The sequence below is a fragment of the Paroedura picta genome, chromosome 8 (genome assembly GCF_049243985.1).
Source record: "Paroedura picta isolate Pp20150507F chromosome 8, Ppicta_v3.0, whole genome shotgun sequence".
Taxonomy (NCBI): domain Eukaryota; kingdom Metazoa; phylum Chordata; class Lepidosauria; order Squamata; family Gekkonidae; genus Paroedura; species Paroedura picta.
The window spans coordinates 68,842,589-68,868,229 of record NC_135376.1 but is presented as its reverse complement, the minus strand read 5'-3'; the positions used below and the strand labels follow the sequence as shown (position 1 = coordinate 68,868,229).

The following is a 25,641-nucleotide window of genomic DNA, read 5'->3' as shown; positions in this document are numbered from 1 at the left end:
TTTCCACCATCAATATCCAACATCATCTAAACAATTGGATGAGTCAGAACCCTGGCCTTCCCTTTCAGCCTGTCTCTGCTACTGTAGAGTCCCAGATGGAATGGATGTGAGAGACCTTATCTGCAGAGTGCTGAACAAAACAGTCACCTCTCAAGTTTCACGGCAGAGTGGGGATCCCAACCCCAGCTTCCCGGATTCTGGTTAAACACCTTCCCCACCAAATCAGGCTGCCTGCCTCCAATTCTGTCTTGCAGTATTGGTCCGGCCACTAGGGGCAGCCATTTTGCCCACCACAACTTTACAGGGCAGCAGGGGAAGACTGGGGGAGGGGATAAAGTGGCATCTCAAGATGTTGCAACATCACTTCCAAATGTGCAACCAAAATGGACAATTCTGTGCTACAGCTAATATGTTGACATCATCTTTGGTTTATGCCAGATGGAGCTGCCAGACTCCAGGTGGTACCTGGGCAACTCCTGCTGTTAACAATTGACCCCCAGACAATCAAGATCTGTGCCCCTGGAGAAAACGGCAGCTTTGGAGAGTGGAGTCTATGGCATTATACCCTGCTGAGGTCCCTCCCCTCCAGGCTATCCAGGTTGGGTCAAAAGTGATGTCACGATACTGAGTTGTGCCCCTGATTGTCCTCCCTGACCAGGGACATCAGGGTGCTGTAGCTGGCCTCCCACAAAAACAGGAGACCTGGCTGGCCTAGTTTGTGTAGCCACAGGTGACACTGGGGCATTCAGGGACACTGTTTTGGTTAGTCTCCCAAGTCTGGGAGTTATTATTTGTAGTGGTTTGCAGATAAACTATAAACATAATCCAAGCTGCTAGGCACCCTATATAGGATTTCCATATTGGGCCCTCCTTAATAGACATTTTGGGTTGGTTGCTCTGTCAGTCAATGCTATCTGATATCCTTGCGTTCTCCTGCTCAACCATGTGCTGTTTCCATTCTTGCCTGCATATATTACAGGTAACAGGAGCAGCAACACAACTTTCTTAAAAAATGTTTATTAAGGAGGGCTGAATGTAGGAGAATTTGCTGATTCACAAGCGGTGTTTTTATAGAGAGAAAGGCCAAATGTTAAAGTTCTATTTAGGATTTCTAGTATCTTGGGTTATATTTTCTTTATTGTCTGCCTGCCAAGCTTTGCCACAAATAATTCCCAGCACTGGGAGCTCTGTAACATTTAGTTACTAGGCACAAGGGGAGGAGTAGACTGATTCAGACCACTGGGGACTCTGGATTCAGAATTCACAATCTTATGTCTGGTATGGCTCTCACAAGGATGCTGTAGAGTAGGGGTAGTCAACCAGTGGTCCTCCAGATGTTCATGGACTACAATTCCCATGAGACCCTGCCATAAAACGCTGGCAGGGACTCATGGGAATTGTAGTCCATGGACATCTGGAGGACCACAGGTTGACTACCCCTGCTGTAGAGAGGCAAGGAAGGCACCGAAAATGACTACAGAAGTTTATATTTATAAACGTCCTTCCTCATACAGTGCAATATGAGTTTTTGACTGTTGTCTGTTTTCTACTACTGATGACTTTAACTGACCAAAAATATCAGCTACAATTAGATGGTACCTCCAAATTGTTTATTTAAATTTGGTATTTCACAAGCTGTTCAAGAGTTCCTAAGTGAGAAGGAATGACTCACAAGCAGCTTTCTGAAGTTGCTTCTCCACATTTATAAATAGTCCCCTAAGACAGTGGTCCTCAACCCCCAGCCTGCGGCCTGGTGCCGGGCCGTGAAGGCCTCAGCACCAGGCCATGGCTCCCTCTCCCCGCCTCCCACACAGCGAGAAGCTCTCCAGGCCGCGAGCAAATGGGCCGCTGAAGCGGACGATTAGCTTGCGGCCCGGCTAGCTTCTTGCTTCAGGAAGGGGGGGGGGAAGAGAGACCCGGGGTGGGGGGAGAGGGTGACCTGGGGGCCTGTGCATGCACAGCAGCCCCGTGCAAACGCGCACGTGCGGCAGTTTTGCACATGCGCCACGCCACCACATATGCGTGTTTGCGCTCTGGTGGCGGGAGCAAACACGCATGTGCGGTGGCGCTGTGCATGCACAAACTGCCACACGTGAGAATTTGTGGCCCCGCCGGACGCAAATGCGCATGCGTGGCAAGTTCGCGCATGCGCGTTTGCACATTGCTGCCGCGCATGTGCGGGCCCACGGGTCACCCTCTCCCCCCACCCCGTGGCAGCGGTCCGCAGCCATGGAAAGCTTGCAGACCGCTGCCCTAAGAGGCATAGCCACAGGGTAGCACTGGATATTAGGGGGTATATTTCAGTTCTCATCATTATAAGGCCAGCCTGACAAGCCAATGTCCCAAATAACGGTGTGTCCCTGAATATGCCCTGGAAAGAATTCCTGAAGCTAGAAACTGGGAGGAGCACTGATGGGTACATGTTTTCATGTGCGGATGCCAGCCTCCAGGTGGGACCTGGGGATTCCCTGGAATTATAGCTCATCTTTCCCTGGAATTATAGCTCAAAAGAGATCAGTTGCCCTCTAGAAAATGGCTGCTTCAGAGGGTGGACTTGATGGCAATATACTCTCATGAAGTCCCTCTCCACCCCCAAACACACCCACTCCCGGCTGCATCCCAAAAGTCTCCAGGTATTTTCCAACCCAGAGCTGGCAACCCTATTTTCATGTGATCAAAAAATTCCTACTAGTTTGTATCAATGTTATATTTTTAATTCTATATATTTTAATTCTCTCTTTCCCCCAAGGAGTTCAGGGCAGCATGCATGTTTTTCCCGATCTCCATTTCATCTTGCCCACCCTGTGAGTCAGATTAATTAGAGATAGAAGCTGTGGCCCAGGGTCACCCAATCAATTACATGGCTGAAGTTGTCTGTAAACTGCTTTGAAACTCATTTGGGTAGTAAAAAGCAGGGTACAAAAAACAGCTCTTCTTTCTACAGTGAGAAATGTAAATAATTGAATTTAAACCATCAAATCATTTTTATCCTGCCTTTCTCCATGTGGCGAACTTGAGTGTGCATTTATGTGCTCAATTGTGCATGTATATTTATATGTAAAATGCTGGAAACTGTGGTACCATGGCTTACGTTTCCAACATTCCTCAAAGCCAAGCACTCAGAATTTATCTCCCAAATGACATTACTTTAGATGTTTACATCTTATTTGAAAATATATCTGTAAACTTTAATGACGATAGCACGAGACATCAAAGAACATCCCTTTAATTCATATTTAATGCAAGTACGGATGTTCTGACATTTTAAAGTTTCATTGGATTGTGTTGTGAAAAGAACATTTCAACAAAGGGAATGCAACTTGCGCATCCTGTATAAGAACAAACAATTTATGTCTGAGCTTGCAGTTCTTGTGGTAAGAGTAGAAATGGCTGTCATTTGACTAACGTGAACATAGACTACGAAGTGGTCCTGTTTAGGGATATGCAGCTTAAAAATGGAAATTTTCAGATCTGGGATATCAGGGAGCTGAAAAATTTTGGTATTCCCCATTTTCCAGGTTCCAGTTCGGTATTTTGATCTGGTTTTTTTTCTTTGGGGGAGGAGGGTTCTGATATTATTTGATACATTATTCCCTATGGAGAATCTTTATGGAGGGTTAGAGGGCTTGTTTTTTGATCACATTGCAGCAGTTTTTTTGATCACATTGTCTTTTAAATTACCTTTCAAATTCAAGTGAGTTGTACCAATAGATCCAGTTCTATGCCTCCTGAATATGGTGCCCCCAGCATGTTCCAATTTTTGCTATGGATGGTGGTGATGGAATTCCATGTTTCTTCCAGGGCAATCAGAGATACAAGCTAAGCAACTCCTGACCAAAAGCCTTTCAAAACAGAAAGAACCAACCAATAAGCCCAAAGAACCAACACAGAACCAGGGCATCCTTGCAGAACTGCAGGACAATATGGCAAACCTAAAGCCACAAATGTACAACCTGAGAATCAAACCAGACCATCGCTCATGCCAAACCAAATAGGAATGCTGTTCTGAACTTAATATATGTAAAATCAGAGAATCTGTTCCAATGTACAAACCAATAATTAATGCAATGTCAAGCCCAAGAATCTCCTGCAAACTGCAAACTTGACACAAAAATAATACGATGTTGCAAGACTAACAAAACCAATTTAACACTCCAAACAAAACAAACAGAACAAGGCCATACCAAGCTGGGGGAGACACAAACAGAGGAAATTATCACCCCCGCCAGTGGTCCTGGGAGCCTTCAAACTCAGACTCCTGATATTCATAGCTAATACTGAATATTTCTGGGATTTTTCAGGACCCATTTCCTAGTATCCTAAAAAAATCATGAATAGCTTCCAGAGACCTGAATATATCTTCAAAATACAAATAAGACATATTTTGGATACCAAAGATATCCAAATTCACATCCCTGGTTTATTTGGTTTTGGGGGCTACAGTGTTCAGATCAAAAGATGGCATTGTAATCTTGGTGTGTAAGTGTGAATTTTTAGTATTATAAGGGGGGGGGGGGGTGAGAGCTCCTGCCAATTAAACTAGGTAGGAGTTTCTACTCCTCCCTTCTCCATATTGTGTCTTATCTCATCTTTCTGTTGCTTCTCTCATGTCAAAATGTAAATGGGAAAGCTACTGAAAAGAGGGACCTGTCCTCATTTACATTGTGTTGCTCTGAAAAGTGGTGTGTTTTTGGGGTCTATTTACGCTGTTAACATTCTGGAAGTGGAAGTTAACTATCAGGAAGTGGAACGGGCATCCCTCTGGCTCCAACAATTTGAAAAGTGATGCCTTCCCGTGAATAATTCCTAGCTATTATTTTGATCACACTTGTGTACTCTTGTAGACAAACCTAGCATATCCTTGCCAGATTTAAGAATTAACCTTCTTGTCCTCACCTCTGTTTACCAGGTGGGTTATTCTAATTTGAGGGTGATAAAATGAATAACTGTGAAGGTACAGAAGTTCACAGTGAACAACCTGCCTCATGCCCTGAGCTGAATGACACCCCTAAACCCCCCTGGCTTTGGTGCACTAAGAAACCAAGCAGGGTCAGCCCTGGTGAGCTCCTGGATGGGAGACGACCAAGAAGTCATAATAGCCCACCCTAGCCAGCTGGCTCAGGGTGGGTAATGACAAGGTGCATACAAATATTTGATTACATAGATAACAGTTTTAAAATGTTTTAAGTTAACCTATCTTAGCTAAATGATAGCATTAAACTGCCTCCTTAAAAACCTTCCAAAGAGGAATTAATTTCCGCTGGGTGGTTGGTGCTAGAGATGGACCACTGCAGCTTTTTGAGCAGGGAGGCCAACATTTCTTCCATGTTGATTTCTTCCGGGCCCTTCAACCATAGCCTGGTGGAACAGCCCGTTTTGCAGGCATTCCAGAATGGTTGAAGGACCCGTTGGAACTTGATCTCACTGGGGTAAGCATCCCACCAGTTTGGGGCCAGAACTGAAAAGGCCCTGGTCAAGGCCAGTGTTGCTTCTTTTGGGCCAGGGATTCAGATCTTAGTGCTCTTTGGGGATCTAGTGGAGGAAAGCTGAGGGTTGCTATGCACAGGCAGGCAATGGCAAGCCATCTCTGAATGTCTCTTGCCTGGAGAACTCATGGAGTCACCATAAGTCAGCTGTGACTTGATAGAAGAAGAAGAAGAGTTGGTTCTCATATTCCGCTTTCCCCTACCCGAAGGAGGCTCAAAGCGGATTACAGTCGCCTTCCCATTCCTCTCCCCACAACAGACACCCTGTGAGGTGGGTGAGGCTGAGAGAGCCTTGATATCACTGCCCGGTCAGAACAGTTTTATCAGTCCTGTGGTGAGCCCAAGGTCACCCAGCTGGTTGCATGTGGGGGAACGCAGAATCGAACCTGGCATGCCAGATTAGAAGTTCGCACTCCTAACCACTACACCAAACTACACCAAAGCCGTCTCCACCCCTACCAACTCTTCTTGGGATTACGTGGCTGTTCTTTTACACTGCTTTTTTTTTTTTAACCAATCCCTGTTCTGCTGAAGGAGTATATACATTGCGCTTTTCTTTTGATTAACAGGCTATCACCACAGAACAGAAATATATTAATTTCCTCTTAGCCCAGAGTTTAAAATATTCTCCTTGTCCCAATTGCTTTAAGCACCGAGTCATCTTCTATTGTACTTGCTCATTGTTCTCCTTCTCTGTTCCTCCCATCTTAAAATATTCTGTCTCATGTTGCTGGTTATGAGTTACACGGCTTTGTGTTGCTCGAAACACTTCAAAGGAACTCGGAAAGCTTTTAAAGTAAAGTTATAATACTAAGGTGAACATTAATCATTCCTCAAAAGACTCTCTAAACCTACTTTGGAACTGCTTTGAGCCAGGGACCCAAGCACGGTAAATATGCCTGTTTTAAAAGCATCACATAATTCCCTGTCTTTATGTGCAGTGGTTGCTGTTCCTGGTGAGCGTGAAGTAGGCCACAATTGTCCTTGGTAACACCTAGGGAGCATTAATAATGTAGCTCCCTCCTCTTCTTAGAGGATTATCAATGTTGAATACCTTTATAAAAAAGGAACACTGAAGCCGCATTGTGACAGGCATAATGCAGAATGAGGCTCACGCTGAATAGCAAGCCAAATATTAAATGTGGGGTTCCTTTTCCTCCTATGCATTTCCTGTTTTTAAACCACAGATGCAGAAGAAGAAAAGTGCTCTTTTCCTTGTCCCAATTTCTGTTTTAACCACAATAGCCAGCTTAAGGCAAAACAGTTGAGAACTGGAGGAGGGAGAGGATGTCTTCTGACATTTGCACTTTGACATCTCGATTCCAGTTGTGTGTGGGAATTATTCTGGGTCCATCTCAGTTTGACCTGAGAGCATCTGCTAGTTTCAGTTCAAATTGGAGGCTGAGCTTTGGTGGCCTGTGAAGTCAGCTTGTTGCCTGCAAATGAGCAGAATTGGGATTGTTCTCCCAGGCTCCAGCAGAGCTTGGTTGTATTAGGGCTTGCTATAAGAAATAAGGGTGGATTGTAAGAGATGCCTTGCAGCCATTACAGAGAAGATGGGGAACAAAAAGATGCAGCCTCATTTAAAAAGATGGTTTTGGAGAGGGAGCGGACAGGGACATGACAATGGCCCCAGAGGAAGCCAAACTGTGCAGCCCCTGCTGTGTTACAAGCCAGCACCGCAGGGCCCCTCAGCTAAGAGGGCCAGGCAAGGAGCATTAGCTCACCCGCTACATCTCCTTCTCGGCTGGAAGCAGTGCAGGGGACAATTGGTGAGTGGGCAGAAACTGCTGCGCCTAATAATGGGCCTGAGCCAAGTGACTCCTGAAGTGTTGGCCTTCTTTTGTTGGTCCTCTTTTGTTGTGGCCCACTAGGAAATTTCCCTGTAAGTTAAGTGGCCAGTCTACCCTGGCTTGGAGCTCTGACGATACATTACAAGTGGTGGAGTAATTCTTGCAGTGAATCTGACTTGGCCCTGGCTAACCCTTGGAAAGGGTAACTTGTAAGGAGCTCTAGGGGTCACAGGCAGGCAATGGCCAACCAGCTCTGAATGTCTCCTGCCTGGCAGCCAGACACTTAGAATCTCCTGGCTATATTGCACATACGATAAATAATAATAATCCTGCTGGGAGTATAATACCAAACATTACAGCAGTTGCAAGGAAGATTATTATAGTTGCTAATGATCAGGGAATACTATACATTCACAGCCAGCTTCCATTAGGGTTAAACTGACTTTGTTAGTCACTCCTGCAAATGTATTTATTTAGAAAATACTTAAGCTTCCTCTCCAGACTCTTGCTTCAAGCAGCTCCCCGCAAAATGAGCCAAGCATAAAATCAGCAGTCTAAAATTATATTCATGAAGTGGCTTAGAAGCAGCCCATTAAAAAAAAACACTTTAGAAAACTGAAACCTTTTAGATAAGAGCCTAAGTAAAAATCAGTGTGTTAGATTGGTGCCTACAGGAAAGTCAGGAAAGGTGCCCAGTGAGCCTCAAAGCGGAGGACATTCCAAAGGACATGGTGCCACCATCAAAAAGGCCTAGTCTCTGGTCACCACCTAACTTCTCTCAGCAGAAGGAGTCACAAAGAGAAGGGCTTGTGAAAACAATCTTAACAGGTGGAGTGGACTGAAAGAGATGGTCCTTCAAGTGGCTCAGAGAGATAATGGCCAGAACACAAGCCTCTAATTGCTACCGACAGTAGACATTGGTTCTGAATATCACTGGTGCCTTTTCACTAACAGTAGTCTTACAGTTTTGTATCATGAATCAGGTGACCGGATTTTAACATTGGTAAAGTGGGACACCATTGACCGGGGGGTGGGGGGTTCTTGATTAAAAATTTGGTCTGTATGGAGCAACAAAAAGTTTCATAGAACGCAAGAATAGTATTGTAATATATATTTTTAAATTTCAACATAAGTACAATTTTCCAGGTACCCCCAGATGTCCCTCCAAAAGTGGGACAATCTGGTCACCTTAATCATGAACTACAGTTTCCACTGGTCACCATTCCTTTTCTCCCTGTAAGCTCTTGTATGAACAAATGGTATTTTTAAACTGCTGGTGATGGCCTTCCTTTTAACCCTATATAGAGAACCAAACCCTGCTAGTGTTCATTAGGTACCAGCAGTAAAAATGAGGTGGGAAGAGCCCAGAGTATGGGCCACATCCATGGCTTCTGGTACGGCTGCAAACAGTTCTGGAAGGGACTCTGGAAAAACTGTTTTGCTCAGTTCCCAGCTTGTTCTGGAAATACATAGAGAGAAAAAAGTGACCAACGTGTGGGGTTCATTTGGTCTCATAGAAACCTATTGCTACAGTTAGCCTTCGAAAGGAATCCTTTAAGTATTGCACAGATAGCCCTTTTATCTTTTTATCAGTCATCCATCCAGCATTTGGAAGCAAGAAGTCTGCTATTGCATTACGCTGCAAAAGCAGTTGTGCTGTAATGTGTGCAAACAAAGAAATATGGGAAATGTGCAAAGAAATGCTTTCTAAGCTAACCCAAATGTTAATTATGCCTACTAATGTACTTTTTGAGTCCTTGCCTCTTTGATGGCATGTTGGATGGTTGCCTCCTGAAAAGGTCGAGCAGCAGCAGAATAGGTATAAATATAGACAATAAAAATGCAAAAATTTATTACAATACATATGCACATATAAACCTTAAAAATATAAATGTATATTATGCTGTATTGCACAAATGCAAAACCTTTTGACCAAATAACCAAATGCATTTCAACTCCCCTTGGGGTCTTCTTCAGTGGTCTAATATTTAAATGCACTCATGTGATGTAATAATGGGGACTATAAAGTGGTAAACACTATGAATGGGGAGGCTTCCACACTAATGAAAATTATCCAAATATATCTCATGGAGCCCCCCAATTCAAATATTTATTTTTCATAATTTATTTATTTGGATTTCTATACCTCCCATTTTTTGTGGCTCTGGGTGGTATGCCACCCTTGTAGAATCCCTCTCTGTGCCTGAGTGTATTCTCATGTGTCTCATGACACATTCCATGAGACACATGGAACGGGCTCCAGGATACTGTACTGTTTGAAAGATAGATATGCTCTGAGAAAACAAAACCCAATTGTCCCTTCCATAGTGGCCTTTTAAAAACCTTTGAATTGATTCAGTTGTCTCCAAATTGGATAGCCCAAGGAAGCCCAATCCTATCAGGTCTGGGAAAGCTAAGCGGGGTCAGCCCTGGTTCGCACTAGGAAGATCGACTTCTGAAGAATACCAGGGTTGCAACGTAGGAGCAGTTGATGGCAAACCAACTCTGAACGTGTTGCCTGGCCTCTAGACAGCCCTAGGCTCTCCTGCCTACATTACACACATGCCATACGATAATTAAATGAATGCTCAAGTCTGGCAAATCTGGAACTCCACCATCAAATCAGTTATGCAAGTAAATAAATGTACGTATATGTGCTTTTGCTTTAATTATATGGTCGTAATTTTGTGTGTGTACAGATTTAGTTGACACACACAAAAATCTGGACTGTGTCTAATTGATGTACACACACACTGAACATAGAATTAAAGCAAAGGCACCTACACATGTATTTAATTTCAGAACTGATTTGGTGGCGGGATTTTGGATTTGGCAGTGTTGAGGATTTTGAAGGGGCAATAGACAGTAGAAAGAAGGCAGAATGGGTGAGTCATTGGAACACTTATTGCATGAGGGAGCAAGAAGTCCTGGAGACATATGAAGCACACCAACCCTTCTAATCATGAGCCATAGTTCAGTGACAGAAGCCATGAATCTCTTATGGAAACTCTGGCTGCTTCTATATTTTCTGTTTTCCTTTGCCTTAACTTTCAAACTGGAATGCTGGGGAGAGGGGGAGCTTGCATACATGACCATGCTTTAATTGGCTGGTTTCCAGGTTCCCCATTTATGTGTTTTTCCCCACTTCTGCTTCAGGTTTACACTAAGCCTTTAGGAAAGAATGCAGTCCAAACTCATCAACATGGCCTCTGTATGGGATTGTGCTCATTTCCCTGCCTTGCAGTGGCCCCTGATACCATCCATTTCCTGTCATCAGCCACTACTCACAGGTGACATTTGCCTTGCTCTTCTGTCACCACCTGGAATTAGTCTTGGATGTGTGTACTCTCCTCTCCATTGTGAAGAGAAAGTAACAAATGAACCTGTGTGTTCCATATTCAAAACGCTAATTTGAGCATGGGCCATCCACACAGATCTACTTACTCTTCTAATCCTTTTGAGAGTTTATGGCCTTCAGGCAAGGAGGAAGGGGACTATGTGAGGGCCTGCCTGTAGTGGCCTATCACTCCCTTTCTCTTTGCTTTATTTATCACCTTTCCAGAGATTTGCCTGAGAGAATTTACAAAGAAACACAATAAAAACACCATGGGGACATGTTTCTTAAGGTAACACCTGAAGACCTTGTTTCCTTAGCTTTCAACAGTTCCATGTATTTTTTAAAAAAAAATTTTTTTAAACCACAAGTGTACTGTGCTCATTCAGAAATGCTCCATTAAACCTCATTTTCTTGTCAAAAATATTTAAATTACTTACCAAAAACTGAACTCCATCTATGTTTACTTTTTCCACAATTCTGGCACAGTCATACATCCCACACTGAAAAGGAGGAGAACACTAAATTTGGTATTCATATTATTTAAGCCTTTTGGCTGACTCCAGTCTAATATGCCATAATCAGTTTCCAATAGTTTTTGGTTTTAGGATGTGTAGATTATGTACTGATTCCATATAACTATGGCTTTGGCTCAAAGATGAAGACAGACAAGAGTTTTTCCCCATTCTTCAGAGAGTAGCTTGAGACAGGGATTGCTATTCATTCAGTTTATGACACTAAATTACAGATGCCAGCCTCTAGGTGGGACCTGGGGATCCCCAGAATTACAGCTCCTTTCCAGGCAACAGATCAATTCCTCTGGAGAAAGTGGCTGCTTTGAAAGTGGACCGTATGCCATTATACCCCATTGAAGTCCCTGCCCTCCATATCCCGCCCTTTACTGGCTCCACCCTCTCCAGGTCTCTAGGTTTTCCCTGACCCAGAGCTGGCAGATTTACACTAAACTTATATACTAATCCATTGATAAACAAAAAGTATGTGAGACATTACTCAATGTCTTATAATTCTGCCAGAACACTATTGTGTGTTTTCATTGGTGGATAACTGGACTTTGGAGACATGGGTTACTTCCATTTCTCGTCTCCATAAAAGGTAAAGGTATCCCCTGTGCAAGCACTGGGTCATGTCTGACCCTTGGGGTGACGCCCTCTAGCGTTTTCATGGCAGACTCAATACGGGGTGGTTTGCCAGTGCCTTCCCCAGTCATTACCGTTTACCCCCCAGCAAGCTGGGTACTCATTTTACCGAACTCGGAAGGATGGAAGGCTGAGTCAACCTTGAGCCGGCTGCTGGTATCGAACTCCCAGCCTCATGGGCAGAGCTTTCAGACTGCTGCCTTACCACTCTGCGCCAGAGGCTCCTCGTCTCCATACCTGATCTATATATATTTATTTTTATTTATTTATATAATATTATTGCCTAATAGTCAGCACTCTCAAATGAAGGTGCTACTATAGTCCAAATCACAGTATATGCACAGCTATGTTCTGGTTTTGAGTTAGGAAGTAGCAGTAGCACAATACAGCACACTACTGGAAGTCAGACAGGAATGGAGGCTTGACTTTGTACCACAAGAAGAACCACTAGTCCTTCTGTACAAAGTGCTGTTGTCTATGACACATGTGGAGTTCATGTGATGGCACAAACAAAGGAGATTCTGATTAGGACAAACTTTGGCCTAGGTTGGATATCTCAATCTTTGGTCTTATTTCACAGAAATTCTGTACACCCCAATTCTATATTTTATGCTCTGTATTTTAAGTGAATGACCACAGGGTGCTTTCTGAACCAGCATTTCCCCCCTTTGTACATATGGTTTTGTGTTGTCACCTAAGGATGTCAGGCATGGATAGAAGTTTTGCATGTCTGGATTAAAGGAGGAAGTGAACAGTAGTTGAAATTTATGTGCTGCAAAGGTTCAACAAACTGGAAACAAAGGTTAGGGATAAACCATCATAAATGTTCACTCAAATTTGATATTGAGGTAAAAACTGCATTTTACTATCACAGCCTTAGAGGCTCTAGCTTGTTCTTTCTGTTTCCTGATACGCAAAGAACTAGAATAAATGATCATGTTTTATAAAGAAGAAGAGTTGGTTTTTATACCCCACTTTTCACTACCCGAAAGAAGCGGTTTGCAATTGCCTTCCCTTCCACTCTCCTCAACAGGACATTTTGGGGGTTCAAATCTCACTCTGACCATCTATCTGCTTTGCCACCCTTTGCAGTATGGGAATAATTAACACTTTTTCAATCTCCGCCAGGTTCGGCTACTAGCGCCCTATCTGTCCTCTGAACACTTGGCCACAGTGATCCATGCGACGGTCACCTCCAGATTAGATTTCTGTAACTCGCTGTACACTGGCCTGCCTTTGGGCTTGATCCGGAAACTGCCACTGGTCCAAAATGCGGCTGCTAGGGTCCTCATGGCTACACCTTGGAGGGCACATATCCAGCCAGTGCTGAGGCAGCTGCATTGGCTACTGGTTATCTTCCGGATCAGGTTCAAGGTTTCAGTTTTGACCTTCAAGGCCATCCGTGGTCTGGGCCCAGTGTATATGAGGGACCGCCTATCACCCTATGCCCCTTGCAAGGCCTTATGCTCCACGGGGGCTAACCTATTGGTCATTCTCAGTCCCAAGGAAGCTCGCCTGGCCTCGACCAGGGCCAGGGCCTTTTCAGTTCTGGCCTCAACCTGGTCGAATGAGCTTCCGGAAGAGCTGTGGGCCCTGCGGGAATTGTCATCATTCCGCAGGGCCAGCAAGACAGAGCTCTTCCGCCCGGTTTTCGGTTGAGGCCGGGCAGCAAGTAAATCTAGCTCCTCTCACATATGTGATGTTTGCGTCTGTCATCTTCCCCCTCCCTTTCCCTTCTTAGTGGGTGTGGAATTGGGTTAGTTATATTGAATTTTGCCACCATTCTTGTCTTAACTTTTGTATTAATTGTATCATGTTTTATTGTGCTTTTATTGTTTTAGGGGATTGTTTTTTGTGACCCGTATCGAGCCTCCAGGGGAGGCAGGATATAAATATAATAACAATAATAACAATAATAACAATAATAACAACAATAACAACAATAACAATAATAACAACAATAACAATAATAATAACAATAGTGTGGAGTTGTGTTACAATAAAGAACGTTTATGTCTTGTTAAAGTCACAAGCCTCAGTGTGAATTTATTCATCAAGTAGCCAGAATATAGTATTTTGCAGAACAGTGACTCAGTTTAGCTTTCAGGGATTGTAGCTGATCAACAGCTGAACCTGAGTCAGCAGCACAATGCAGCCGCAAAAAGAGGCCAATGTAATTTTAGGCTGCTTTGACTGAAGTATAGTGTTGAAGTTAAGAAAACTATCAAAACCCCGAGTCAGGGTAGCTACAGGGTTAGGGACGCCAGCCTCCAGGTGGGGCCCTGGAATTACAACTCATTTCCAGACTACAGAGATCAGTTTTGGAAAAAAATTGATTCTTTAGATGGCAGACTCTTTAGCATTGTTCTTCACAGAGGTCCCTGTCTGCCCCAGGGTCCATCTCCTAATCTCCAGGAGTTTCTCAGCCTGGATTTGTCCACTGTACCTCCCTTCCCTACCAGTGGGCTTGACAGTAACAGGGTAGTCATGCATAAAATAATAGAATCAGGAAGAGTCCATTCCATGCAAACAAGGGGCTGATTGTTCTGGAGTCTGATGTCAGACATATCTGCTGAGCTGTCTCTTTCCTTGCTGCTAAATCTTGCCACCCTGGGGAAATGGAAATTTCTGAAGATGGGATAAGAAGATGGAAACTGAAAGCAAAGGTCAGCTGTAGCCCTTGGCTGGGCTGGGGCCAAATTGAAGGTGGGGCTTGTTCTGGAACGACAACTGATCTTCAGACTACAGATGAGTTTCCTTGAAGGAAGTATCACCTTCAGAAAGTTTGCTCACTGTTATCCTAAAGTCCCCCACTGAGATACTTCTCCTTTACACATGGCCCACATCTCCAGGACTTTTTCAAGAGAGTTGGCCACCCTAATTGGGGTGTTGCGCCCCCCCCCATTTGGATTTTCTTTACTGAGTTGCCATAGATAATTTAATTCTTATTAGGAAGGGGAGGGGGCTGTCTCAAAGCAGCTTACAATCACCTGCTACAATCACCCTGTGAGGTAGGTGGGGCTGAGAGAGCTCTGAGAGAACTGTGACTGGCCCAAGGTCACCCAGGTGGCTGCATGTGGAGGAGGAGTGGTGACTCAAACCCAGTTCTCCAGATGAGAGACTGTCTCTTTAAATCACTACAGCAAATTCTCTTTTGAAAATAAGCATTTGCTAATTTAACACTAATGAAAACCCTCATGGAAAATTATGTTACAGGAAGGAATCTCACTGACAGATTATTGCCTGTAAATTGTGATGGAATTTCAGTTCATAAAACAACATATGCCCCTCTCATATTGCACAAATTTCCATACAAGGCCAGATAAGATTTTTTTAAAAAGGGGGAATAGTAGCAGTAATGCTATCCCTGCTGTCCCTCATTAAAAGCCAGCTATTTTACCTGTCTGGATATAACAGTAATTAATGTAAAAGTTGAAACTCTTGGATTACACACACACGCGCGCACACACACACACACACACACATATTTTAAAGTGGATTTTTGACTTTTCTACACCAGAGAGATTTGTGAGGGAGTAGAGAGATTTCAAAATGCCCAGGATAATAGAATGTAACCGAACGTAACAATCATATGCGATAAAATATATAATTAAAATGTCATTTTTATCTTAGAAGAGTAAACCAAGAGAACATTTTTGAAAATAACAATCTGTGAAGAAAACTTGAAAATACAGAATGTTCTTGGACAAGTTTGCTATTAAATGGATATTCCATATTTTGAAAAGAAAATGTTCAGACAAAATGTGTGCAATTTAAGGATTTTGGCATCACGGTCTTAAGAAGAGTTATACTCTGCTAGGTCAATGAACTTAGGCAGGTCTTAAGACTGCTGTTTTCATATGGGGGGATTATTGAGTAATGTGGATAGATTCCTTTTTGTTAAGAAAGTAAAACAGTGAGAAGGAACTTGAAAAAACTGAACTTTAAAGCATATTTGATCTCCAATTTTAAAGAATATTGTCTTTTGTGTAAGGTTCAGAAAGAGCAGAAAACGGCTTTAAATATTGACATAATGAAAATGCCGAAACCCATAAGATGTTCAAAGTGAACTGTTAAAATAAACTTGTGAATATAAACTTGTGAATGTTTTGATGTTTATAGCTGGAGACTGAACATTAGAATTTCCCATTTGCTCCCATTACACAGTAGCACCCTGCAGTAATACTTAACATCACAATTTGTTTAAGGATAGACAGCTCCTCTCCCGTGAGTTGTGCGCCAGTGGAGCAGTCTGATAATATCACTGCATTTAAGAGTTGGTCTCTAATTACTGTTTAAGATTCAACAAATACTGGAAAAAAATTAAATAATCTATTGCTTGGATTTGCAGAAGCCCATCAGCTAAAATCTTGTAGCAGTGTCATACCTGTCTGAGAAGATCAGCAACTTGGGAAGGTGTCCAGTTGTCGCATTCTTCTCGAAAGGGTAGTTTTGTGGCCATGTTGGTCTCCAGCAAATATGAACAGTTTCAGATCTAAATGGCTTGTTTCATAAACATCACTGAGTGATTCTGGAAATTGTTAGAGGAAGTTCCCTCTGTAACTTTTTTCTTGTGTCATCAAAGCTTAAAGCTACACATCCCCTTAAAGGGACTTTGAAGCTGTGAGTATTCCATGATAATGATTTTGATTGACATTTGCTAATAGTCCTTCTCTTTGAATGCTGCAGTGAAATTCCTTAAACCATTTCGGCATGGAGGGCTAAAACGCAAGTGGCCTCCTACTTGCAAACGTGGGATGGTAAACCTTGCGTTTGTAGCTCTCCTCATGGGAGACCTGCATTTTCCCTCTGCCCCATTGTGGCTTTTTGCCTCCTAACAAAGCTGCAAAGGAAAACAAGCTGAAATTCTTCCCCTGCTCCCTGGCTTTTCAATCACAGAAAGCTACCAATCACAGCACAGCAGTTCTCTCTTGGACTGAAGGTTTCTCCCCCCCTCCACTGAGCCCTGAAATTAATTAAAAAAAAAGACATTTCTGCATTGCTATGGAGTAATGCCCCAACACAGATGCATTTTAAAATAAAAATCAACATTGCCGCATTGGATTTCTGAGACGCTGAACATGGTAACTGAATCCCAGAAAGTCATTTTGTGCAAATAGCTGGCTATATGATCAGGAGAAGGCTGCTTGAACACAGCCCTTGGGAAAAATGGCTGCTTTGGAAGGTGGGCACTATGGCATTATACCACACTGAGGTCCCTCCCCAGTCCAACCCCCCCCCCAAGATCTACCATCAAATCTCTAGGAATTCCCCAACCCAGAGCTATTGGGTGATATGGCCCAGTGTCCTCTTAAAAACATGCCACACTGTCCTCTGCAGCTCTGCTTTTGGTTTATTTAAACATTATGTCTGTCACCCATCCTCTTGTGGAGATTGTGAGGGGTACCAACACAGAGCCTTGCCATTTGTGGCTCCACTGAAAGTAGACTCCTGAAACCAGAGTGTAGAAAACGTGATGATACCATAACACCAGGGCTGCCATCTCAGGGTAGGCCACTAGGGGACAGGCTATACTTAGAAAGCAGATTGAGGCATTGGCCTCAGAACTCGGGGGCAGGGAAAACTTCCACTGTGGTTGGCTGCCACACCTCTGCATCCAAAGGCAAAGCAGGAGAGGGAAAGAGGCATTCTTCCAGAAACCCAGAACAGTACCTGTTTGTTCCTCAGCAACTAGATTAGGCTTTCTCAACCAGGGTTTCATGAAACTCTGTGCTTTCCTAGTGGCCCTGGAAGGGATTCCTGAATGGGTGGGAGTTAATCCATTTTTATTTGTTTTTAAAATTTGTTAAACATTTATTGGGTAGTCATATGTGGTCATGTTGAACCTCCCCCACAATGGCCAATGATGGGCTTGAAGGGGGGGGGGGAAGGAGAGGGGTCCCAGGTGGGTGGGTATGCAGTTGTGCTTCCCAACTATATTCTGCACAATCACACCACTTCTGGGGTTTCTTGAAGCCTGAGGAATGTTCCAGGGGTTTCTCAATGGTACAAAAGTCAAGAAATCTGAAATAGATGGATAGGAGGTACCATGTATGAAGAAGCACTGGAGTAAGATAATTGACAGCTCCCCTCAAGGCAAAAACCAGAAATGCTGCACAAGGGATTGCCTTGAGGGAGTTGTCAGCTATTCAACTCTACCTCATGCATATATATGTACCTTATAGTTCAATTTCCTTCACTGAGGTAAAATCAACTCACATTTTCTTCATGGTCTTATCTTCCTTTAATATCCATCATGCCTTTTACAGTACAGAACTACTGATTTGCATTCTAAATATATGATAATTTCCCACAAAGAATTTTAGCTGATTCCACTACACTGTTATTCAATGAGACGTTGCCAGTTCCATTCCATGACATCACCAGGCCTTGCTCATTGCATTTCTGGGTCTGGAGTGATAAGTCTTTGGCAACCCCTATGCCACTTTACCTTAATTGCTGGCTGTGGACCTATCAGAAATATTGAAAGTGTCTACATTGTTATGTTTACAATCACAGCCCAACCAACTAAAAAGTCAGATATCAGAGACACACTGATCAATGCTGGTAGTCAGGTAGATGCAATTGTCAACATTCACTAGTAGAACTTTGAAAAGTAGAAACCAATGGTATCCATGTTTGGACCTGTAATTAGGCATGTCAGTCCCCAAGTGGGAACTTGGGATCCCCTGTAATTATAGCTCATTTGCAGGTGACAGAGATCGGTTCCCCCGAGAAAATGACTGCTTTGGAGAGTGGACTCCATTGAGGTTCCTCCCTGCCCCAAATCCCACCCACTCCTGGCTCCACCTGCAAGGTCTCCAGGTATTTCCCAACTCAGAGCTGGCAACCTATATAACATTCATTTGAGACTGGAAGCATTAATATGTAAATGTCAATGATCCAAAATACAGAAATTCAGTGTAACACACAGGTACATAAATGGAAAAGAAACTGTTAGTGTGGGGAGCACTGGACTCATTGGATTCTCTAATGTTCTCCTTCCATATTTGTCAAACTGCTTTAAAGACCTTTCCCCCTAAGTGTTTAGGGGATCTCCATGGTAGTAGGGAATTGGGCTTAGAAAGGATGAACTTTGAGCTCTTCATTAGAGAAAACAATTATCCTTCTGTATATAAACATGCCCCAAACTAAGAATAGTGTGCCATAGAAATACTCACCCCACAAATTAATCCTGATGGCTGCTAAGGTTGACATAGCAATCCCAGTGGGCATCGTACTCCAGTGTGTATTCTGGGGTTGGCACATCTAAGAACAAACTAGTCTTCTGTCTTAACACAATAGCTGCCTACATTCCCTTTCTCAACAAAAAATAAATGCTCTGTATTTTTAAAAAATAAATGTAACCATGCAACAAAGACTTTTCTACTACAAATTAAACACGGGGCACAAAGTTAGAAATAATTGTGGCCGAAACCCTCTTGTTTCCTACAGGAATCCTGCATCATTGTGACCCAATGGTTTTGCCTAAGGCCTGAGGATGGGGATATACTATTCCACAGCTGTTTGATGTGGTCTTTAATTTTTCAGTTCTGATCTGTTTTTGGAATGAAGTTACTTGAAAGACTGCTCTTCCGCTCTCATTTCTGTTTGGCAGCAAGGCAACTGATGCTCCTCTTTTATGAAAAACCAACTATTTTAAACTCTTCTTGCACTCACAGGAAGCAAATTCCTAACTCTTGTTTACAAGGATTTATAAATGTATCTCTTCAAGCAGTTTCTTACTGAAGCCATATGAGCAGCTGTGAACTGGGAATTATACTGTTCTTGGCTTCCAAAACTGTTACCACTTACTCTCTTCCACATTATCCTCCAATATACAACCGCTTTTCGAACCAAGATCAGTGTGACAAGAGGAGCAAATGTTCTGGTACTGTTTTCTCCCTTTCCATATCACACTTGCATGTATTTTGTTAACAGACATACTGTTTAAAGAAAGACACATAGTGCTGAAGATATGGCACATAAAGCATTTAAAGGACAACTTACCCCGTACAGATAAGAATGTTGTTGCTTTGTAGTGAAACTTCTTCTCAGTGGCTAGAGTCCAGAGTGGTTTGTTTTATCTGCTATTCCTCTGTAAACACCCTTATGTTGATAGAATGATTGACAGGCACGCTACGTCCTGTGGGAAGGAAACAAGAAGCCTTAAAACCATAAAACACTTCAGGAAGTGAGTTGCACAAATTTCCCAAGAAGTTCCCTGCAAAGGGAGCTACTAGAATTCTCTTTATGAGATTCACAGATCAGTCTCCTGGCAGCATGAGCAGAACTCTGTATTTCAGCCACCACCTCCAGTTCTGTAGCTGTAAAGGGAAATATTGACTGCGTTTATTTAATTCTGGGCTGGGTAGGGAGCTGGACCGTGGAGGAAGGGGAAAAGTAATGGTTTAACAGGAAGCACAAGAGGGATGTGTTAATACTCAGTGCAAAGCAACAGAGGCTGCATAAAACAGGCTGTTGGGAAAAGGTTGTTCCCCATGTACCAGTGACACATTGGCTTATGTGTCACAATGTCGTTGTGCATGGCTGCTTAAAGGTGCATGGCTACTTGAAAGCCCCAGGTTCACTGTCACAATTGCTGCCTCTGAGCTCAGAAATTCCTGGAGATTTTGGGCTGGAGCAAGGAGCAGGTGAGATTTGGTGTGGGGAGGAACCTCAGTGGAGTATAATGCTATGAAATCCACCTTCAGTGGAACTGATCTCTGTCACCTGGAGATGAGCTGTAAAGCTGGGGGATCCCCTGGGGACTGGTATCCCTATTCACCATGGTATGGCAGTACCACACTGGCCTTGCAGAGAAGGTGTTATAGTTGTTGCTGTGCAAGTTGTTGTGACTTGAATCATATTCTTGAAACAGCTGCAAGCTACATTGTACAGATTTAATTTGGGATTGTTGATGCTCCCAACTTAAAGGTGCCTTCCCACTGCCTGCCTGTCAGCTTAGAGCAGCTCATAGAGTCTTGTTGGCAGACCTTTTTGGTTTGCCACGTGAGGCTGAAATCATTGAGGGCTGATCTTTCTCTGTTCTGTCTCCAAAACTCTGGAGCAGCCATCTGGAAGGTGCCAGAATACTTCTTCCCCCTTGTCATTTCTGAGAGATTGAACCCCCCCCACACACACTTTTATTTAAAAGGTACTTGATTGGAATGTGTTTTTCTGATTTTGAACTTTTATGGAAGATCCATGTTTTTAAAAAGTTCTCCATATTGTTGCAAGCTGCTTCTAACCATCTTAGATAAACAGAATATAAGTGTTTATATTTGCATAGTTATTCTTTGTTTCCAGGTTTGTTGGATGGAAAATAGTTAGTTCCTTCTAGTGTATAAATATGTGGAAGTTACTTATTGGAAGCACTGCCTGTTAGCAGATATCTTGTGAACAAGCACCAAAAATACTTGAAAAGGGAGGTTAGACCTACTCATGGAAGGCAGATCTACCAATGGGTACTAGCCATGGTGACTAAATCCCTTATCCAAACACAGAAAATTTCAGAATACTGGTGACAAGGATGCCATGTTAGGGAGAGGCCATTGCCTCTGCACTCTGCTTATTGGACCATCAGGGCAACTGGTTAGTCCTCTGTGTGAAGCAGGATGCTGGACTAGGTGGATTATTGGTCTGATTCAGTATGGTGATGCTCATGTATGTTCCATAAATTAATCTATGTAGCGGGATAGGGGAGGCAGAGTCCTCTTGGACCGTTTATGCACTGGGAACTTCACTGCCCCAGCTCCCATGCAGGAGCACAATTTGGGGGCAGATGAGACACACGGGGCCAAGTGCTCCCCATGTGGGTGCAGGAAAAAGTGGGGCAACCTGCCATAACTAAAACTCCAGCCTGCAGCCCAGCATGAAACCTCCAGTGCGTAAACGGTCTTTGCCCTGATCTTCTCATGACTGAGCACCATTGTATATCTCTCACATTTCTATCCTGCCAAGAGTTCAGAACATTGCATGATACTGTTCTCCCCTTTCCCGTTTTATCCTCAAAGTGGTCTTGGTGGCATAGCTTGTGCTGAGAGAAATGACTCTCAAGCCCAAGATGGCTCTAGTGACCATTCCTGGATGTGATTTGATCCTAGATCTTCCCAGTCTGGTATTCTAACCATTATGCTACACCATTTTTGTGAGTTCCTCCCAGCACAGGAAAAGGGTCAACAGCTGGATGGATTTTGGGATGCATACCAGGGTCCTAGGAACATTCTGCTGCATTATGTATTCTTAATTTTTGACTGCAAGCAATATTTCCAAAATAATCATTTTTATACTACTACTACTACTACTACTACTACTACCTACTATTACTACTTCTACTATGATTTATTAATTGCTCCTCTCTGCATCCAGGATAATTTCTCCTACTATGTAGTAACGTTTTCTCATATTCTTTTGTTCATATACCTTATTATGCATTATTATTTTACTAAGTTTTCATTGTTTTATCCAAATTCATGCCAAAAATACTGCTTGTCACATACCTGTTTACCTGTATATCAAAAATTCCCTTTGATTTTTAACAACTGATGATGAAATGCCTGCTTGTCTGATCTCTCTTGTGTATATTTCAGTGTGCCTCGCAATTTAATTGGGTAATTTCTTTATATATTTGAACAGTGTGGCAGACCTTCAAGTCAGAATCACTGAGCTACTATTCCATCTTGGAGTATCTATTGCAGATCAAGTTCATGGCAGTTTTAAAAACATCACAATCACTCTCAAGATGTGGTTTAAAAATCTTTGATAAAATAAAAAAGAGATCATGTGCAAATAGAAAGACTGTACCTAATGTTTGCCTACAAATACCTTGGGGTGCTCCAGTGGTTCCATCAACATCTTGATGTTTACCTTTTCCAAAACTATTTGAATCTGTTTTCATTCCTTGGTTCAGTGTCATTTATTTTTTCCTGAATTCACCTTTAGGGGTGACACCTCTGGGTTGGGAAACACCAGGAGACTTTTTTTTGGGGGGGAGGGTGGAACTGGGAGTGGGCAGAATTTGGGGGTGGAGAAGGACCTCAGTAGAGTATAATACTATGGAGTCCATTCTCCAAAGTAGTCACTTTCTCCAGGGGAACTGATCTCTCTACTCTGGAGATAAGCTATAATTCCAGAGGATTCCAGGTCCCCCCTGAAGACTGACATCCCTATTCGGCTTCCTACTCTTTCCCTACTAATTAGGGCTCACATAGTGGATGTGGTAACACCACTGATTTTAAATTGAGAGTAGTGCTTCATGGAATTGTCACATGGATGGTTCTGTGAAATCAAGGAGTATCTCTCTTCTCTGAACTATACAATTAACTTGAGAAGGGTTAGGGGTTGCCTTACAGATTATTCTGCAGAAGTAGCCCCCTTGACCATTTTGGCTTTTCAGATCGTCTGTCTCTTATTACCCTTCTATGTTTGAGTCCTAATAGTCCCGACTTCAAAATAATCCAGATTTTCAACCCTCTCTTCTAGTTTGTCATGGTACAACCCAGACACAGCCTGGCACTTCTGTTTCTCTGTGTTTATCACACTAGAGATGTGGCTAGAAATATTTTAGGATAGCTCAGAGATAAACTCAGTGTTGCTGGTGGTATGGGTTCATTGAGAAGACACTTCCTTAATGGAAATGAACTTTCGGGCCCATTCAGCACAAGTTAAATGTAGCAGGAGTGTGGCAAATTGTAAACACTACTAATTTGCAGTTATGCACGACGTCGCACATAATCTGCCACACTCCTGAAACTGATCAGCAAAAAGCGATTCATTGTAACGCTTAAATCCATTTTGCTGGATTCACCCTCCGAAAAGTGCTATACTCTTGCAAACAATCTGCAACACTAGCGAAAAAGAACTGTGCATTCCCATTGTTGTGGTTTCAACAAAGTCCCTCCCCCTGGCTCTCTCCTCTGAACTTCTGGCGAAGCGATCACCATTTTTTTTTCTCAGAGTGAGCGGAGAGCAACGAGCCGGCGAGCCTTCATTCACCCAGCGAGGCTTCTCTGGGTGCAGTCCCTCCACAGAGCTGCTTTAAAGCTCCCCTAAGTCACCAAGCACAACACAGCCCCGTTTGCAAGTTCCCTTTATTTTTGGCCGAAAATCATGCCCGTGCATGGGGGGGGGGGTTTCACTCGGGGGAGCGTGGCAACGATGAATCGGCAACTCACACGCCAGCTGCCAGCTAGATGGGTCTCTACATTAGGAGGAAGCAAGGAATCAAGGAATCAAGGCATTTTCGTTGCGACATGTGTTTTTCTTTTTTTTTTAACTGTTCTTAAAGGGAAAGGGGCTTTTCCGGAGCATGGTAACAACTGCCCATTTGCTGCTCGTTTGATTGACAGCCAGGTGCGGGACAAAGCATGAAAAAAATCGCTTCCTTTCTAGTGATTTTTGGTGAGACCGGAAACCTGTGGGAAACGATTGAAACGCTACTGCATTCCACTACAAAGGCAGGTATGCGTTACGCCGAATTCCACTATTTTAAATTCTGTTATTTCTTTTTGTAAGCAATTTGCCACATTGATCCTTGTGCGGAATGGGCTTCGGTTTTGGTGGTGGTTGAAAGTGCTGTCCAGTTGCAGACAACTTATGGCAACCCCATAAGGTTTTCAAGGCAAGAGACATTCTGAGGTGATTTGCCATTGCCTGCCTCTGTGTAGCAAGTTGCAACCATGGGCTTCCTTGATAGTCCCCATCCAAGGACTAATCAGGGCTGACCCCGCATAGCAGCCGAGGTCTGATGAGATCAGACCAGACTTAAGTTAAAGATGACAAGTGACCCTTGATTATAAACCACCTGGGACACAGGTTTTGATTTGATTAAGTTAGACTCATGGAATCATGGAATCATAGAGTTGGAAGGGACCTCATGGGCCATCCAGTCCAATCCCACACACAATGCAGGACACTCACAACCCTATCACTCATCACTCATCCACTGTAACCTGGCACCCCCTTGAACCTTCACAGAATCAGCCTCTCTGTCAGATGGTTATCCAGCCTCTGTTTAAAAATTTCCAAAGATGGAGAACCCACCACCTCTCGAGGAAGCCTGTTCCACTGAGAAACCTCTCTCAGTTGTGTTTTAAAACCTGCAAAAGGAGATTAAAGGAACTCTGCAGTTGTGCTGTGTGATCCCCCCCCCCCTTCACGCTTCAGCAAGTCAGGTTCAAAAAGCTGTGTCAACAGTATGCCAGAAATAATACTCTAATCCTCACCAAGCCTTTTACAGGAACAGTAAAAATTTTGTATGACTCTAATAAAAAAAAACCCCATTACTGTCTTATACTGACTTGTATTACAAGGACAAGCTGCGATATTTCCTCTTTGACAAACCCAATTGCTGTATTTGTTAGATTGTGTTCTATATAATAATACACTAGATGATAATCGATGATTAACTAGCCGGAGAACATTGGGGGATCAACGTTAAGGGATTTATTTCTGAGTCTGTTTTACAAAAAGAGAAAAAGCAACAGTATTTTTGCAAGCAGATAATACCAATAGCAATTCTTACCTCCTTTAACTGTCTGATCCCTTTGGCTGTTGGTTCTTAGCGGTACAGATTTACATTTCAGAATGTCTACACATGGAAATGCAACATGAAGTCTACAATACAATAGAAAGGGAGGAATATATATATATTGCAGAGAGCATCTCCACTTATCAGTGGAGAACAGGAACAAAGAAACGTCAAACTATTTTCCGTGGGGAACAGACATGATTCATGACACTTTTCATGAAACGATATATATCAGTACACTCTGACTTCTTTGATACTAGTACATGTTGACATGTCAGCTTCTTGGGCAAGTGGAAGTGGTAGAAGAAGATAACCACACCTCAGAATGATGAGCAGACTG

General features: G+C 43.1%; 1 protein-coding gene across 8 annotated transcripts in view; it reads right to left on the bottom strand.

The window, feature by feature from the left end:
* Positions 1–25,368, bottom strand: part of BLNK (B cell linker) — a 131,015-nt gene extending 105,647 nt beyond the window's left edge. For 2 of the 8 annotated variants that reach the window (XM_077350215.1, XM_077350216.1), the window contains exons 1-2: positions 16,158–16,266; positions 11,054–11,116 (exon numbers count right to left, since the gene is read on the bottom strand). In XM_077350215.1, the coding sequence (XP_077206330.1) occupies positions 11,054–11,116; positions 16,158–16,232 (138 nt within the window). In that variant the 5' untranslated portion in view covers positions 16,233–16,266. Of the gene's footprint in view, positions 1–11,053; positions 11,117–16,157; positions 16,267–19,780; positions 19,917–25,295 lie in introns of those variants that run through there. The other 6 variants (XM_077350217.1, XM_077350220.1, XM_077350223.1 and 3 more) reach the window with 6 other exon arrangements.
* Between the last annotated feature and the right edge of the window lie 273 nt (positions 25,369–25,641).